At 47.6% G+C, this 16,575-nt stretch overlaps 1 protein-coding gene across 1 annotated transcript in view; it reads right to left on the bottom strand.

Moving 5' to 3' along the window:
• Positions 1-16,575, bottom strand: part of LOC124006128 (glutamate receptor ionotropic, kainate 4-like) — a 427,028-nt gene that overhangs the window by 7,200 nt on the left and 403,253 nt on the right. The window contains exons 15-20 of the mRNA XM_046315921.1: positions 7,862-7,971; positions 6,673-6,846; positions 5,093-5,258; positions 4,140-4,365; positions 3,327-3,455; positions 264-382 (exon numbers count right to left, since the gene is read on the bottom strand). Coding sequence (XP_046171877.1) covers positions 264-382; positions 3,327-3,455; positions 4,140-4,365; positions 5,093-5,258; positions 6,673-6,846; positions 7,862-7,971 — 924 coding nt within the window. The remainder of the gene's footprint in view (positions 1-263; positions 383-3,326; positions 3,456-4,139; positions 4,366-5,092; positions 5,259-6,672; positions 6,847-7,861; positions 7,972-16,575) is intronic.

Raw genomic sequence — 16,575 nt, 5'->3', positions numbered from 1 at the left:
TCTACGACATAAAGGCATGCAAGATAGATAGTGTATGTGAGGTATTATCTTTGGCAGAGGTCTCAGAGGCAAATAAAAGGAATGGCGCACACTTGGCAAGGGGCTGGCAGGGATAGGAAGCTATGTGCTTCACCCTGTGTGAGGCAGCATAGTGGGGCTCGTGGGGCTTGCTGCTTCTGGAGTTGAGCTGGGTCTGGGAGAAGAGCGCATCAGGGCGGGGAGAGGGAGACAAAGCAGATGCAGGTAAAATAGCCCTCTCTCACCTCTGTTCCGGGCGTCTGCCGCAGAAACCACATAAACTCCAGCACCGCCAGGAAGATGGCCACCAGGAGACCGCAAACCAGCACCACGAAGATACCGCCTATGTTTTCCATGCCTAGTCCTGGGAGAGAGGGAGAGAGCGAGAGACAGAGAGAAAGAAAGAAAGAAAGAGAGAGAGGGAAAGAGATTCAAAAAAATAAAAACCCAGAAATACCTTATTTAGATAAGGATTCAGTCCCTTTGCTATGAGACCCGAAACTGAGCTCTGGTGCATTCTGTTTCCATTGGTCATCTTTGAGATGTTTCTACAACTTGGAGTCCACCTGTGGTAAATTCAATTGATTGGACATTATTTGGAAAGGCATCACACCTGTCTATATAAGTTCCCACAATTGACAGTGCATGTCAGAGCAAAAACCAAGTCATGAGGTCAAAGGAATTGTCCGTAGAGCTCCGAGACAGGATTGTGTCGAGGCACAGATCTGGGAAGGGGTACCAAAACATGTCTGCTGCATTGAATGTCCCCAAGAACACAGTGGCTTTAATTCATTCTTAAATGGAAGAAGTTTGGAACCACCAAGACTCTTTCTAGAGCTGGCTGCCCGGACAAACTGAGCAATCGGGGGAGAATGGGCTTGGTCAGGGAGGTAACCAAGAACCCAATGGTCACTCTGACAGAGTATCAGAGTTCCTCTGTGGAGATGGGAGAACCTTCCAGAAGGACAGCCATCTCTGCAGCACTCCACCAATCAGGCCCAGATGTGCAGCAACGCTCCCCATCAAACCTGACAGAGCTTGAGAGAATGTGCAGAGATTGGGAGAAACTCCCCAAATACAGGTTTGCCAAGCTTAGACCGTCATACCTAAGAAGACTCAAAGCTGTAATCGCTGCCAAAGGTGCTTCAACAAAGTACTGAGTAAAGGACCTGCATACTTACAGTATCAGACAAAAGTTTGGACACACCTACTCATTCAAGGGATTTTCTTTATTTTACTATTTTCTACATTGTAAAATAATAGTGAAGACATCAAAACTATGAAACAACACATATGGAATCATGTAGAAATGCAAAAGTGTTAAACAAATCAAATTATTCAAAGTAGCCACCCTTTGCCTTGATGACAGCTTTGCACACTCTTGGCATTCTCTCAACCAGCTTCATGAGGTAGACATCTGGAACGTATTTCAATTAACAGCTGTTCCTTGTTAAAAGTTAATTTGTGGTATTTCTTTCTTTTTAATGTGTTTGAGCCAATCGGTTGTGTTGTTACAAGTTAGGGGTGGTATGCAAAAGATGGTAAATCTATTTGGTAAAATACCAAGTCCATATTATGGCAAGAACAGCTCAAATAAGCAAAGAGAAATGACAGTCCATCATTAATTTAAGACTTGAAGGTCAGTCATTTCAAGAACTTTGAAAGTTTCTTCAAGTGTAGTCGCAAAAACCATCACCAAGCACTATGTTGAAACTGGCTCTCATGAGGACCTCCACAGGAAAGGAAGACCCAGAGTTACCTCTGCTGCAGAGGATACGTTCATTAGAGTTACCAGCCTCAGAAATGGCAGCCTAAATGAATGCTTCAGAGTTCAAGCAACAGAAACATCTCAACATCAACTGTTCAGAGGAGACTGCGTGAATCAGGGCTTCATGGTTGAATTGCTGCAAAGAAACCACTACTGAAGGACACCAATAATAAGAAGAGACTTGCTTATGCCAATAAACATGAGCAATGGACATTAGACCGGTGGAAATCTGTCCTTTGGTCAGATGAGTCCAATTTTAAGATTTTTGGTTCCAACCTCCATGTCTTTGTGAGACGCAGAGTAGGTGAACGAATGATCTCCACATGTGTGGTTCCCACCATGAAGCATGGAGGAGGAGTGATGGTGTGGGGGTGATTTATTTGAATTCACTTAACCAGCATGGCTACCACAGCATTCTGCAGTGATACGCCATCCAATCTGGTTTGCGCTTTGAAAGGCTATCATTTGTTTTTCAACAGAACAATAACCCAACACACCTCCAGGCTGTGTATGGCCTATTTGACCAAGAAGAAGAGTGATGGAGTGCTGCAGCAGATGACCTGGCCTCTACAATCACCTGACCTCGACCCAATTGAGATGGTTTGGGATGAGTTGGACAGCAGAGTGAAGGAAAAGCAGCCAACAAGTGCTCAGCATATGTGGGAACTCCTTCGAGACTGTTGGAAAAGCACTCCAGGTGAAGCTGGTTGAGAGAATGCCAAGAGTGTACAAAGCTGTCATCAAGGCAAAAGGGTGGCTACTTTGAGGAATCTGGTTACTACATGATTCCATATTTGTTATTTCATAGTTTTGATGTCTTCACTATTATTCTGACATTTAGAAAAAATAAAGTAAAATAAAGAAAAATCCTTAAATGGGTAGGTGTGTCCAAAATTTTGACTGGTATTGTATGTAAATGTGATATTTCATTTCTTTTGTTTTGCTTTGTCATTATGGGCTATTATGTGTAGATTGAGCGGGGAAAAAATATTTAATCTATTTAAGAATAAGGCTGTAACGTAACAAAATGTGGAAAAAGTCAAGGGCTCTTGAATACTTTCCCAAATGCACTGTATATGCCCCCACACACACATACACACTTTATTTGAATCCATCAATTAAATTGACAAAAAATGGATCCAAACATTTCAAAGGTCCCTGTATGTATGGCACTCAAGGGTACAGAAAGCACCTCCTCCAGACAGTGAGGCTGCCCACGACAGCTGAAACAAAGCAGTACCTAGCCAATTGCTGTGCCCTAGTTTTTGTCAGGCCCACAATCTGGAGGCCACGCACTGCAATCCTGTGTACGTGACTGCCAAATATCAGCGCCACCACCTTGCACCTACACCCGAGTCTGTCCAAGCATGCCACGAGGGGCTGGGATTTAAGCACACACGCATGCCCACACACCACAGTCAGCATCACAGTGACCCTGACACTTAACCATTCTAAATAGGGGGAGTAAGATGAAAGGGGGAGGAAAAGGGGGAAGGATGGATGGCTAGAGAGAGAATGAAAGATGGAGGGGTAAAGGCACCTTTGGCACGGTGATCCTCCTCCTTTGGACACTTGCCACCATCCCACCATTTCCTCTTCAGGATCTCTAGACGGTTGTCTTCTTGCAGCTTGAGGATGGCAAGGTCAAACTCATCCCGGTACACTGACCCTGAGGAGGAACAGCCGAATGCACAGAGGGTCACAGCCCTTCAAAGACCATCTCGTCAATGAGTGAACATATATTTCAATTCCTGGAAAGTTTCCTGTAGCATGTGTTTTTATGCATTATGATGATGAGTGCAGTTTACAAGAAGTGCTAGTCTATATATGTGAGTGTGTCAACGTAACCTTCCTATGACCTATGATTTGCATATCCCACACTGTATTCTGAGGCAGTGTTTCTCAAATTGAATAAATACTGGTAAGTGGTAAGGCTAGGGGTTTCCGAGGACCGGTTTGGGTAACGCTTTTCAAGGACAAAGACCAACGCATTTGTTGGTTTGACTTTGAACAATGAAATATAGATTATTCAAGCAAACTCCAGTCCATACCAAGAGTGGCTTTAAATAATTTCACTCATTCCACTTTGCTCCACTTTTAATGGACTTTGAAACCGAGGTAGTGACAGCATTTCCTTTTCATAAACACTGCACTGAGGACAGCGAACAGAGAAAACCCATACATTTGGCAAAAAGATGCCCGCTACAGTTAGCGTCGTGTAAATGATGTCTCTTCTCTTACCCACTGCAATGCCGATGTTTCCAACAGGCCTATCCGGGTGAGGTTACAATTGATACTCTCTCCTCCTGCCCACCCACCCCTCCTTCTCCTCCATCCCCTTCTCACCACTTACCCACTGGCATGCCGATGCCGTAGCCCTTGGTGTCCAGCAAACCTCCTATCTGGGTGAGGTTACAGTTGCGCTGCCGGTAGTACTCGTTCATGGTGCTCTCTAGCAGGTAGGCATAGTTGGAGTTGACCACGCGGGCGATGCCCTCCTCCGTGCTCTTCACAAACACACTGGGCTGCTTGGAGTGCATGAAGTTCCACATGCGCTGGTACGTCTGGTAGCGCGAGTTCTATGATATAGGGGGACATGTCATAGAAGCACAGTCAGATTTTTTATTGAACCTTTATTTAACTAGGCAAGTCGGTTAAATAGTCACTTATTTACAATGACGGCCTACTCCAGCCAAATCCGGACGATGCTGGGCCAATTGTGCTCCGCCATTATGGGACTCCCAATCACAGCCGGATGTGGTACAGCCTGGATTCAAACCAGGTACTATAGTGACACCTCTTGCACTGAGATGCAGTACCTTAGACTGCTGTGCCACTCGGGAGCCCAATATGGTCTGATCTGAGGGCTGAGGGCATGCTTTGAGCTCTGGAGCACAGAAGAGGCCTCATTGGAATCTAAAGGAGAGAGAGGAGCTCACTCTCTCTCTGATTCTCCCTCTTTCTTTCTGTCTTTGTCTCTGTCTTTCTCTCTTGGTCCCTCTCTCTGTCTTTCTCCCCCCCCCTCTCTTTCTCTTTGACAGGTGAAACCCTGCTTTGTGTCCAACTACATAGACAGACGGGGAAAGTCAGTGGCTGACCCACACTGCCTATCTCTCCAGGTACAGCACTGAGCTTTCCTTCAGGGGGAAGAGGATATTGACAATCAGACAGGAAACAGATAAGTCATGGTCAGTGGAGACGGAGAGGGGGACAGACAGTGAGGTGACAGGGTCTAAGATAAGATCAGTGACAGGTCATCTATTATGGTGGAGGGGGCCGTGTGTGTGGTATGTGTGTGCCCTTCACCTGGAAGAAGGTCATGGTGGAGCCCCCGTGCATGGTGCCGTACTCGATGGCCGTCTGGTCAGCCAGGTCGTCCACTGACTCAATGGGCACCTCCATCCTCTGGACAGTGAGGAAGGCAGCCAGGTTGGCCGTGTAGGACGAGATGATGATCAGGGTGAACGCCCACCTGGAGGGACAGCGGGAGCAGCAGTCAGACGTACCGACTGGGACCACCTCAGAGGTACAGTATCAGCTATAGACTCACACAGACTACCTCAGAGGTACAGTATCAGCTATAGACTCACACAGACTACCTTAGAGGTACAGTATCAGCTATAGACTCACACAGACTACCTCAGAGGTACAGTATCAGCTATAGACTCACACAGACTACCTCAGAGGTACAGTATCAGCTATAGACTCACACAGACTACCTCAGAGGTACAGTATCAGCTATAGACTCACACAGACTACCTCAGAGGTACAGTATCAGCTATAGACTCACACAGACTACCTCAGAGGTACAGTATCAGCTATAGACTCACACAGACTACCTTAGAGGTACAGTATCAGCTATAGACTCACACAGACTACCTTAGAGGTACAGTATCAGCTATAGACTCACACAGACTACCTTAGAGGTACAGTATCAGCTATAGACTCACACAGACTACCTCAGAGGTACAGTATCAGCTATAGACTCACACAGACTACCTCAGAGGTACAGTATCAGCTATAGACTCACACAGACTACCTTAGAGGTACAGTATCAGCTATAGACTCACACAGACTACCTCAGAGGTACAGTATCAGCTATAGACTCACACAGACTACCTCAGAGGTACAGTATCAGCTATAGACTCACACAGACTACTTCAGAGGTACAGTATCAGCTATAGACTCACACAGACTACCGTAGAGGTACAGTATCAGCTATAGACTCACACAGACTACCTCAGAGGTACAGTATCAGCTATAGACTCACACAGACCACCTCAGAGGTACAGTATCAGCTATAGACTCACACAGAATACCTCAGTGTCTACCAGGTATAATGTGCCTTCTGTCACCCTGAAGATGGCACAGTGACGCTGAAACGTTGGTGTTTTCTTACCCAATAAATGAATGTTAAGGTTATACATATACAGTGTGCTACTCTTTGTTTTTATAGCTTACCAGGTATAGACTCACACACAGACTATCTCGGCGGCACGGTATCAGGTATAGTATCAGACGCTGCGTTTTCCATGACCACGTGACCTGAATAGGAAATACTCAGGGCCAAGATGGCAGGCTAATTGGAGCAGCGGCACACAAATTACATGATCAAAATGTTACTTTGATATCCCTGAAACCGCAGTAGAGAGGTCAAAGGCCACGGGCTACAAGTACGGTTCAGGTCTTCAAGGTAGTGTGGAAGCTTCGAGACGGATACATATGCAGTATGCATACAAGTGTCTAAGTGTGACTGAGTGAGTACACTATTACCCTTTTCCACACTACTGCGCCAAACCGAGCGGGACCTTGGTTATACATCCACCGTAGTTGCTGGAACTGTGCTGGGAAGGACAAAGTGAGAATCATTTTTTTATTGTACTCACCATACTCCACTGACGCAGCGCGTGGAGAGGGCGCGGGGGGCGATGGTGGACCCCTGCTGCATGAACCCCCCCACGGGGAACCAGAAACTGTTGCCCAGCGAGTATTGGTTGATGAGGAGGTTACAGCGCCCCTTCAAGCAGGGGTGGGGATTGTACCACTCGTAGGGGGTGAGTCTAAACAGACACGCAGACACACAGACACACAGACACACAGACATGAACGCAGGCACACAGTGAGAGAAATTAGAGGGGGGAAACAACAACTGAAACAGTCAGCGAAGCACAAAGTAATCTTGAATCCCATGAGGTGGTGTAACGTGGTTTTTAGTCCCCCTGGGTCAGCTGGTATACGCTCCCATACACCTGCTGCAGTCTGCTGTGAGCAGACCATTGAGCTGCCATGACAGCTTCCGGTATATTACTGTGTTTGTAGGATGATCCAAGTTCTAAAAACCTGTAATTAATTTAAAGCATGCTTCGACCACAGGCAAATCTTCAAGGGGAAAACACAATGCAGTACAAGGGGAACACTGTATTAAGCTTCCTTCAACATACAAATGAGTGCATTGCTTGCTGTTTGGGGTTTTAGGCTGGGTTTCTGTACAGCACTTTGAGATATCAGCTGATGTACGAAGGGCTATATAAATACATTTGATTTGATTTGACCTTTGGCAACCCCTCCTCTCAGAATGTCTCATTACAGCTGTTGTCGCTGTCACTTTTCAGTGGGAGGTTGTTTTCTTGTATTGTTGCTTTTTAAATGTACCAAATGTACCAAATGTTTTTTTCATGTACAGTCACATGACATCAACATGTAATCAAGATGATTCCACTTCCATCAACTTGAGAAAGGTGCCCCCCCCCCACACTCTTTTTTCACAGAAATGAAATGACTTATTTACACAATAAATACATACATACATTATGACATCAAGGGGTTGTGGCCTGCTACCCAAATAATCTCTCCTTCCTCCTGAAGTGTGCACTCGTTCACTACTCCATGGGCTATAGGGAATTCCCGTATACCAGTCATTTCCTTTCAAATCCATGAACAAGTGCACAACTCGGGAGAAAGGAGAGACTATTGGGACGCAACACATAGTGCAGAGTTGTACTGAATACGACATGTAAGTTCCTCCAAAGCACCAGCAGATGTCAATGTGGAGCTGAGAGGAGTTGGAGGACGCACCTGGCAACCAGAAAGAGCACACAGCTGACTGCCAGGTAGGCTAGCAGCATGAAGAGCCACACCCCAGGGGAGAAAGGGTCTAGGAAGGAGAAGTAGCCAGGTCTGCGCCCCTACAACACACACACACATACACACGGAGAGAGAGAGAGAGAGAGAGAGAGAGAGAGAGAGAGAGAGAGAGAGAGAGAGAGAGAGAGAGAGAGAGAGAGAGAGGTGGTTAGCTGCATTACATATACACAGATACACCCTAAACAAATACATCTGTATGACCAAGGGTTCCTGTGTTTTCTCGGACTGAGACTCCGAGACATGGAGCTATATGCCTCAGGTCTAGATTTACTATTGGGAGATTTATCAGCCTGAGCTTTGTATAGAGCTAATTCATACTGCTTAATTATCTAGCACCGATGGCCATTGTCCACACAATGAAACCAATTATGTCTGAAATAGAGCTGTGGGAAAATGCATGGTTGAATTTGACCGCAGAAGGCTAGCGCAGTAGCTAGGGGCAATTACATTATCTTCAATGGAGATGGAGAAACTCAAAGCAGTCCAGCCCATCAAAGACAAGAACTGTAAGGAAGGACCTGGTGTTTTTAGGGGCAACAGCACAGCTTTGTAGATTATCGGATTAACTTTAAGTGATCAAACAGCTTATTGTAAGAGTAGGCCTATTCTTATGACATATTCTTAACACAGTGATATGTAACACTGTGTAACACTTAACACATCTGATATGTAACATGTATCATCAATTCACCAAAATGACAATCCCCTTGATAATAAGCCATACAACATACATCCAATACAAATGCCCCCCCCCCCTAAAAAATATATTTTGTGTGCGGCGAGCGGATAGGATTTAAAGGTCATAAACCATTCTAAATGATGAATTAATGCGTAATTAGGCCTGGATGAGGCCGGATATTCATTAATGTGTCTGTAATCACTCCCATATTAGTGTAATTGAGCAACATAGGAGTGGAGCTGGAGATTTCTAATTACAGTAGGGAGAATTAGGACTGTCTGAAGAGCCTAATGCTACCAGCTGATGGTGGCCTCCCTTCTGAAAATGATCCATTTATGGTGCCAGCATCAATGTATTCTCTGATAAGGGACTCTGTAATGGTACTCAAACTGGTCAGAGGCCATTATAGTGTCAGAGAGAGTCTTGAAACGAGAAAGGGTAGTGTGTGTGTGAATCTTCTTTGAGGATGTGACCGCCAGGTTCAAACCCGGGTCTCCTAAGACAAGACTGTCTTAGCCCACTGAGTTAACGCCGAGGCATTGTAAAACCACCTCCGTTACAAAGGCAGGACGTACAGTAAAACGTCATGCCTATAACAGCGCAATGCAGCGACAACTCCTGCAAAATAAGAAACCACACGGCAAAAAGTAACTAGGTGAGGGTTGTGCTGACACGATCCAATCTGGTGCCAAGTGAGGTGAGCGTTTTGTTTACAGCGCTACTCCATTTAATTCCCTGTTTAGTTGCCACTAAGAGACCATTAAGAAAGAGCAGAGCTGTTGAGGAAGCAGCACAACACCAGCAGATGGTGTAGTGAAAAGATCAGAGAGAGAGGGGGGATGGATGGAGGGAGAGAGAGAGAGAGAGAGAGAGAGAGAGAGAGAGAGAGAGAGAGAGAGAGAGAGAGAGAGAGAGAGAGAGAGAGAGAGAGAGGACATGCTGTTCACTAATCTCTACTGTGATATGAATGTTTAAGGAGGTAGAGAGGGCATTGGGCTGTGTGATATACAATAACACTATGAAGTGAGCTCAACTTTCAAGAAGTAACGTTGGTACATAAGAACAAAAACATAGCCACAACTGAAGTAATGGAAAAAGTTGCCTAGAGTCTTTAATCCAGTAAAGTAAATACAAACAAAAAACAACTCGATCTTGAACAGCAGGTGAACAGCAGGTTGCCTCGGGAAGGCACTTGAACCAGACAGACTCAGACACCTGCTCACCACGCAGCATCTGAGGAAAACACGACACGACAGGGCGATACACAAACACAGCACGGTGAATTCTAGACAAGGAACCGACAGGACAGGAACGGAACACAAAGGAAGAAATAGGGACTCTAATCAGGGGAAAGGATCGGGAACAGGTGGGAAGACTAAATGATTGATTAGGGAATAGGAACAGCTGGGAGCAGGAACGGAACGATAGAGAGAAGAGAGAGCGAGAGTGAGAGAGGGAGGGGGAGAGAGAGGGATAGAAAGAGGGAAAGAACCTAATAAGACCAGCAGAGGGAAACGAATAGAATGGGAAGCACAGGGACAAGACAAGATAATAAATGACAAAACATGACAGTACCCCCCCACTCACCGAGCGCCTCCTGGCGCACTCGAGGAGGAATCCTGGCGGCAACGGAGGAAATCATCAATGAGTGAACGGTCCAGCACGTCCCGAGACGGAACCCAACTCCTCTCCTCAGGACCGTAACCCTCCCAATCCACTAAGTATTGGTGACCCCGTCCCCGAGAACGCATGTCCATGATCTTATGTACCTTGTAAATAGGTGCGCGCTCGACAAGGACGGGAGGGGGGGAGGGAAGACGAACGGGGGTGCGAAGAAAGGGCTTAACACAGGAGACATGGAAGACAGGATGGACGCGACGAAGATGTCGGAAGGAAGAAGCAGTCGCACAGCGACAGGATTGACGACCTGGGAGACACGGAACGGACCAATGAACCGCGGAGTCAACTTACGAGAAGCTGTCGTAAGAGGAAGGTTGCGAGTGGAAAGCCACACTCTCTGGCCGCAACAATACCTTGGACTCTTAATCCTGCGTTTATTGGCGGCTCACAGTCTGTGCCCTGTAACGGCAAAGTGCAGACCTCACCCTCCTCCAGGTGCGCTCACAACGTTGGACAAACGCTTGAGCGGAGGGAACGCTGGACTCGGCAAGCTGGGATGAGAACAGAGGAGGCTGGTAACCCAGACTACTCTGAAACGGAGATAACCCGGTAGCAGACGAAGGAAGCGAATTGTGAGCGTATTCTGCCCAGGGGAGCTGTTCTGCCCAAGACGCAGGGTTTCTGAAAGAAAGGCTGCGTAGTATGCGACCAATCGTCTGATTGGCCCTCTCTGCTTGACCGTTAGACTGGGGATGAAACCCGGAAGAGAGACTGACGGACGCACCAATCAAACGACAGAACTCCCTCCAAAACTGTGACGTGAATTGCGGGCCTCTGTCTGAAACGGCGTCTAACGGGAGGCCATGAATTCTGAATACATTCTCGATAATGATTTGTGCCGTCTCCTTAGCGGAAGGAAGTTTAGCGAGGGGAATGAAATGTGCCGCCTTAGAGAACCTATCGACAACCGTAAGAATCACAGTCTTCCCCGCAGACAAAGGCAGACCGGTAATGAAGTCTAGGGCGATGTGAGACCATGGTCGAGAAGGAATGGGGAGCGGTCTGAGACGACCGGCAGGAGGAGAGTTACCCGACTTAGTCTGCGCGCAGTCCGAACAAGCAGCCACGAAACGGCGCGTGTCACGCTCCTGAGTCGGCCACCAAAAGCGCTGGCGAATAGACGCAAGAGTGCCTCGAACACCGGGATGACCAGCTAACTTGGCAGAGTGAGCCCACTGAAGAACAGCCAGACGAGTGGAAACAGGAACGAAAAGGAGGTTACTAGGACAAGCGCGCGGCGACGCAGTGTGCGTGAGTGCTTGCTTAACCTGTCTTTCAATTCCCCAGACTGTTAACCCGACAACACGCCCATAAGGAAGAATCCCCTCGGGATCAGTAGAAGCCACAGAAGAACTAAACAGACGGGATAAGGCATCAGGCTTGGTGTTCTTGCTACCCGGACGGTAAGAAATCACAAACTCGAAACGAGCGAAAAACAACGCCCAACGAGCTTGACGGGCATTAAGTCGTTTGGCAGAACGGATGTACTCAAGGTTCTTATGGTCTGTCCAAACGACAAAAGGAACGGTCGCCCTCCAACCACTGTCGCCATTCGCCTAGGGCTAAGCGGATGGCGAGCAGTTCACGGTTACCCACATCATAGTTGCGCTCAGATGGCGACAGGCGATGAGAAAATAAGCGCAAGGATGAACCTTATCGTCAGACTGGAAGCGCTGGGATAGAATGGCTCCCACGCCTACCTCTGAAGGCCAACCTCGACAATGAATTGTCTAGTGACGTCAGGAGTAACGAGGATAGGAGCGGACGTAAAACGTTCTTTTAGAAGATCAAAAGCTCCCTGGGCGGAACCGGACCACTTAAAACACGTCTTGACAGAAGTAAGAGCTGTGAGAGGGGCAGCAACTTGACCGAAATTACGAATGAAACGCCGATAGAAATTAGCGAAACCTAAAAAGCGCTGCAACTCGACACGTGACCTTGGAACGGGCCAATCACTGACAGCTTGGACCTTAGCGGAATCCATCTGAATGCCTTCAGCGGAAATAACGGAACCGAGAAAAGTAACGGAGGAGACATGAAAAGAGCACTTCTCAGACTTTACGTAGAGACAATTCTCTAAAAGGCGCTGTAGAACACGTCGAACGTGCTGAACATGAATCTCGAGTGACGGAGAAAAATCAGGATATCGTCAAGATAGACAAAAACAAAGATGTTCAGCATGTCTCTCAGAACATCATTAACTAATGCCTGAAAAACAGCTGGCGCATTGGCGAGACCAAACGGCAGAACCCGGTACTCAAAATGCCCTAACGGAGTGTTAAACGCCGTTTTCCACTCGTCCCCCTCTCTGATGCGCACGAGATGGTAAGCGTTACGAAGGTCCAACTTAGTAAAGCACCTGGCTCCCTGCAGAATCTCGAAGGCTGATGACATAAGGGGAAGCGGATAACGATTCTTAACCGTTATGTCATTCAGCCTCGATAATCCACGCAGGGGCGCAGAGTACCGTCCTTCTTCTTTAAAAAAGAACCCCGCCCCGGCCGGAGAGGAAGAAGGCACTATGGTACCGGCGTCAAGAGACACAGACAAATAATCCTCGAGAGCCTTACGTTCGGGAGCCGACAGAGAGTATAGTCTACCCCGAGGAGGAGTGGTCCCCGGAAGGAGATCAATACTACAATCATACGACCGGTGAGGAGGAAGGGAGTTGGCTCGGGACCGACTGAAGACCGTGCGCAGATCATGATATTCCTCCGGCACTCCTGTCAAATCGCCAGGTTCCTCCTGAGAAGTAGGGACAGAAGAAACGGGAGGGATGGCAGACATTAAACACTTCACATGACAAGAAACGTTCCAGGATAGGATAGAATTACTAGACCAATTAATAGAAGGATTATGACATACTAGCCAGGGATGACCCAAAACAACAGGTGTAAACGGTGAACGAAAAATCAAAAAAGAAATAGTCTCACTGTGGTTACCAGATACTGTGAGGGTTAAAGGTAGTGTCTCAAATCTGATACTGGGAAGATGACTACCATCTAAGGCGAACATGGGCGTAGGCTTCTCTAACTCTCTGAAAGGAATGTCATGTTTCCGAACCCATGCTTCGTCCATGAAACAACCCTCAGCCCCAGAGTCTATCAAGGCACTACATGTAGCACCCGAACCGGTCCAGCGTAGATGGACCGACAAAGTAGTACAGGATCTTGATGGAGAGACTTGAGTAGTTGCGCTCACCTGTAGCCCTCCGCTTACAGATGAGCTCTGGCTTTTACTGGACATGAATTAACAAAATGTCCAGCAACTCCGCAATAGAGGCACAGGCGGTTGGTGATCCTCCGTTCCCTCTCCTTAGTCGAGATGCGAATCCCTCCCAGCTGCATGGGCTCAGACTCTGAGCCAGAGGAGGGAGATGGTTGCGATGCGGAGCAGGGAAACACCGTTGATGCGAGCTCTCTTCCACGAGCCCGGTGACGAAGATCTACCCGTCGTTCTATGCGGATGGCGAGAGCAATCAAAGAGTCCACATCTGAAGGAACCTCCCGGAGAGAGAATCTCATCCTTAACCACTGCGTGGAGTCCCTCCAGAAAACGAGCGAGCAGCGCCGGCTCGTTCCACTCACTAGAGGCAGCAAGAGTGCGAAACTCAATAGAATAATCCGTTATGGACCGTTCACCTTGGCATAAGGAAGCCAGGGCCCTAGAAGCCTCCCTACCAAAAACTGAACGGTCAAAAACCCGAATCATCTCCTCTTTAAAGTTCTGGAACTTGTTAGAGCAATCAGCCCTTGCCTCCCAGATAGCTGTGCCCCATTCTCGAGCCCGGCCAGTAAGGAGTGAAATGACGTAAGCAACCCGAGCTCTCTCTCTAGAGTATGTGTTGGGTTGGAGAGAGAACACAATCTCACACTGCGTGAGAAAGGAGCGGCACTCAGTGGGCTGCCCGGAGTAGCAAGGTGGGTTATTAACCCTAGGTTCTGGAGGCTCGGCAGGCCAGGAAGTAACAGGTGGCACGAGACGTAGACTCTGGAACTGTCCAGAGAGGTCGGAAACCTGAGCGGCCAGGTTCTCCACACGGCATGGCGAGCAGCAGACAATTCCTGCTCGTGTCTGCCGAGCATGGCTCCTTGGATCTCGACGGCAGTGTAACGAGCGTCTGAAGTCGCTGGGTCCATTCCTTGGTCGGTTCCTTCTGTCATGCAGGTGAAAGAGGACCCAAAAGCGACTTGGCGAAAACAGAGTCTTTAATCCAGTAAAGTAAATACAAACAAAAAACACAACTTTCACTCGAAATGACGAGGACAAACTGGAGACTCGATCTTGAACAGCAGGTGAACAGCAGGTTGCCTCGGGAAGGCACTTGAACCAGACAGACTCAGACACCTGCTCACCACGCAGCATCTGAGGAAAACACGACACGACAGGGCGATACACAAACACAGCACGGTGAATTCTAGACAAGGAACCGACAGGACAGGAACGGAACACAAAGGAAGAAATAGGGACTCTAATCAGGGAAAGGATCGGGAACAGGTGTGGGAAGAACGATAGAGAGAAGAGAGAGCGAGAGAGTGAGAGAGGGAGGGGGAGAGAGAGGGATAGAAAGAGGGAAAGAACCTAATAAGACCAGCAGAGGGAAACGAATAGAATGGGAAGCACAGGGACGTTGATGGTAGAGTTGATTTCTTCTCAAATAGGAGAGAGAGCCCCCTCATGCTGTCAGGAAGCTCTCTGAGGTGCCAGTCATCCGCACTGATCTGTAGTCAAGGTGGGCATCACGACCGGTGAAGGCAGCTACGAGCACAACAGGGATTTTTTTGGTAAAACTTTACTTGAAGCCTGCACGTATACTGGTTTATTACTTGTTATATGCAAGTATGCGCCTATGATTTATTAAGCGGATTATAATATGTAATGGCTCAATTTTTCCCCCCAGGACTGTGACCACTTGACTACGGGCTCTGCACTGTACAACAGGTCTCTGACTGTATTCATGGCTGTATCCACGCATGCATGGCACTCTGACTGGATAGGAAGGTCTTTATTGGACATGAGCCTTTATAGAGTGTAATTATCATCATCATCCCATCAAATAGAGAACCGGGGGAGGCGCCGGTTGTGACAACTGCCTCATTGCCCATGTTGGTTTTACAAGCAAATCCAAACAATCAGAAATGAAGCGTTAAACAAACCCCTCTCCCCGTGGGCACCACTTTGTGTTAAGTGGCGGGATATAAGACCTTCAGCACGGAGTTTCTAAACCCAGAGGCGCAACATCGCGAGACTTCCGGGAACGCTTAGGAAGCAGACCAGGCTGGGGTTTGAGAAGCCAATGAGAGAAGTGAAAACTTCATCCTTAGCTGTTACATTTCTCAAAATCTAATGGCACAACCTAAGATTCGAGCCAATGTCTTAAGTAGTTGAACTTGTTATTACTCCAACCTCTTGAAAGCGACAAACTGACACGTTTTAATTTTTTGTCAAAAACAACTTTATATCAAAGGAATGCCTTTTGATTTGACGGCCAGCACAAGTGCAGTTCGAAACGGGACGACCGTTAGACCTGATGACGTGTTGCTGCGCGTGAGCTTAGCTAGCCAATGTCCACATGACAATGTCCACATGACATTGCCTACAAGTGTGATCGGGGATTTCTATTGGAGAAGCAGTTTCTTCCTATCTTCATACTGTACTGTCTTTGCCTTTAGTGAGCGAGGTCACGTTCAAGGATTTCACCAACATGTCTTCCTCCCTCCCCTTATTGTCATTCCCCACGCATTCAACCTGGGAGGGAGGTGTGACTGCACTACAGAAACACACATTTTTTTTTTTCAAACACCAGCCCCCTTGAGAGATGCATGCCTATTTGTGGTCCGCCACTCACATCGCTGTTATTACGGTCTCTGTGACTACGGAGGTGGAGGTGTTCTGTTTATGTGGTGAGGGGGGGGGGGGGGACTGCTGATTGGCCTGCCGTCCCAGATTCCCTCAGTGCTCTCTCTCGCAGGATGTCTGGGGCAGCTGAGAGGGAGAGGGCAGGCGGGGAAGATGGAGCTTGGGGCGAGATTGGAGGGGGACAGACACACACAATCAGGATCCCAGTGCCACACTCCCACAGGGCAGCTTGTGACACCACTCCCCTCTATACCAACCCTCTAATTAACTTGTGGGTCTAATTAGGTTTCTAATCTCCATACGCAACCCTCAATACTCTTTCTCTCTCTCTCTCTCTCTCCATTTCTCTCTTTTGATCTCTCTGTCTGTTTCTGTCTTTAATACTACTACTAGAAAGGAGGGACTGGTGGAAAGATGTGCTCAGAAC

Source organism: Oncorhynchus gorbuscha, linkage group LG19 (genome assembly GCF_021184085.1).
Source record: "Oncorhynchus gorbuscha isolate QuinsamMale2020 ecotype Even-year linkage group LG19, OgorEven_v1.0, whole genome shotgun sequence".
NCBI classification, from domain to species: Eukaryota; Metazoa; Chordata; class Actinopteri; order Salmoniformes; family Salmonidae; genus Oncorhynchus; species Oncorhynchus gorbuscha.
Note: the sequence above shows the minus strand (reverse complement) of the source record. Positions and strands in the feature narration are given on the sequence as shown.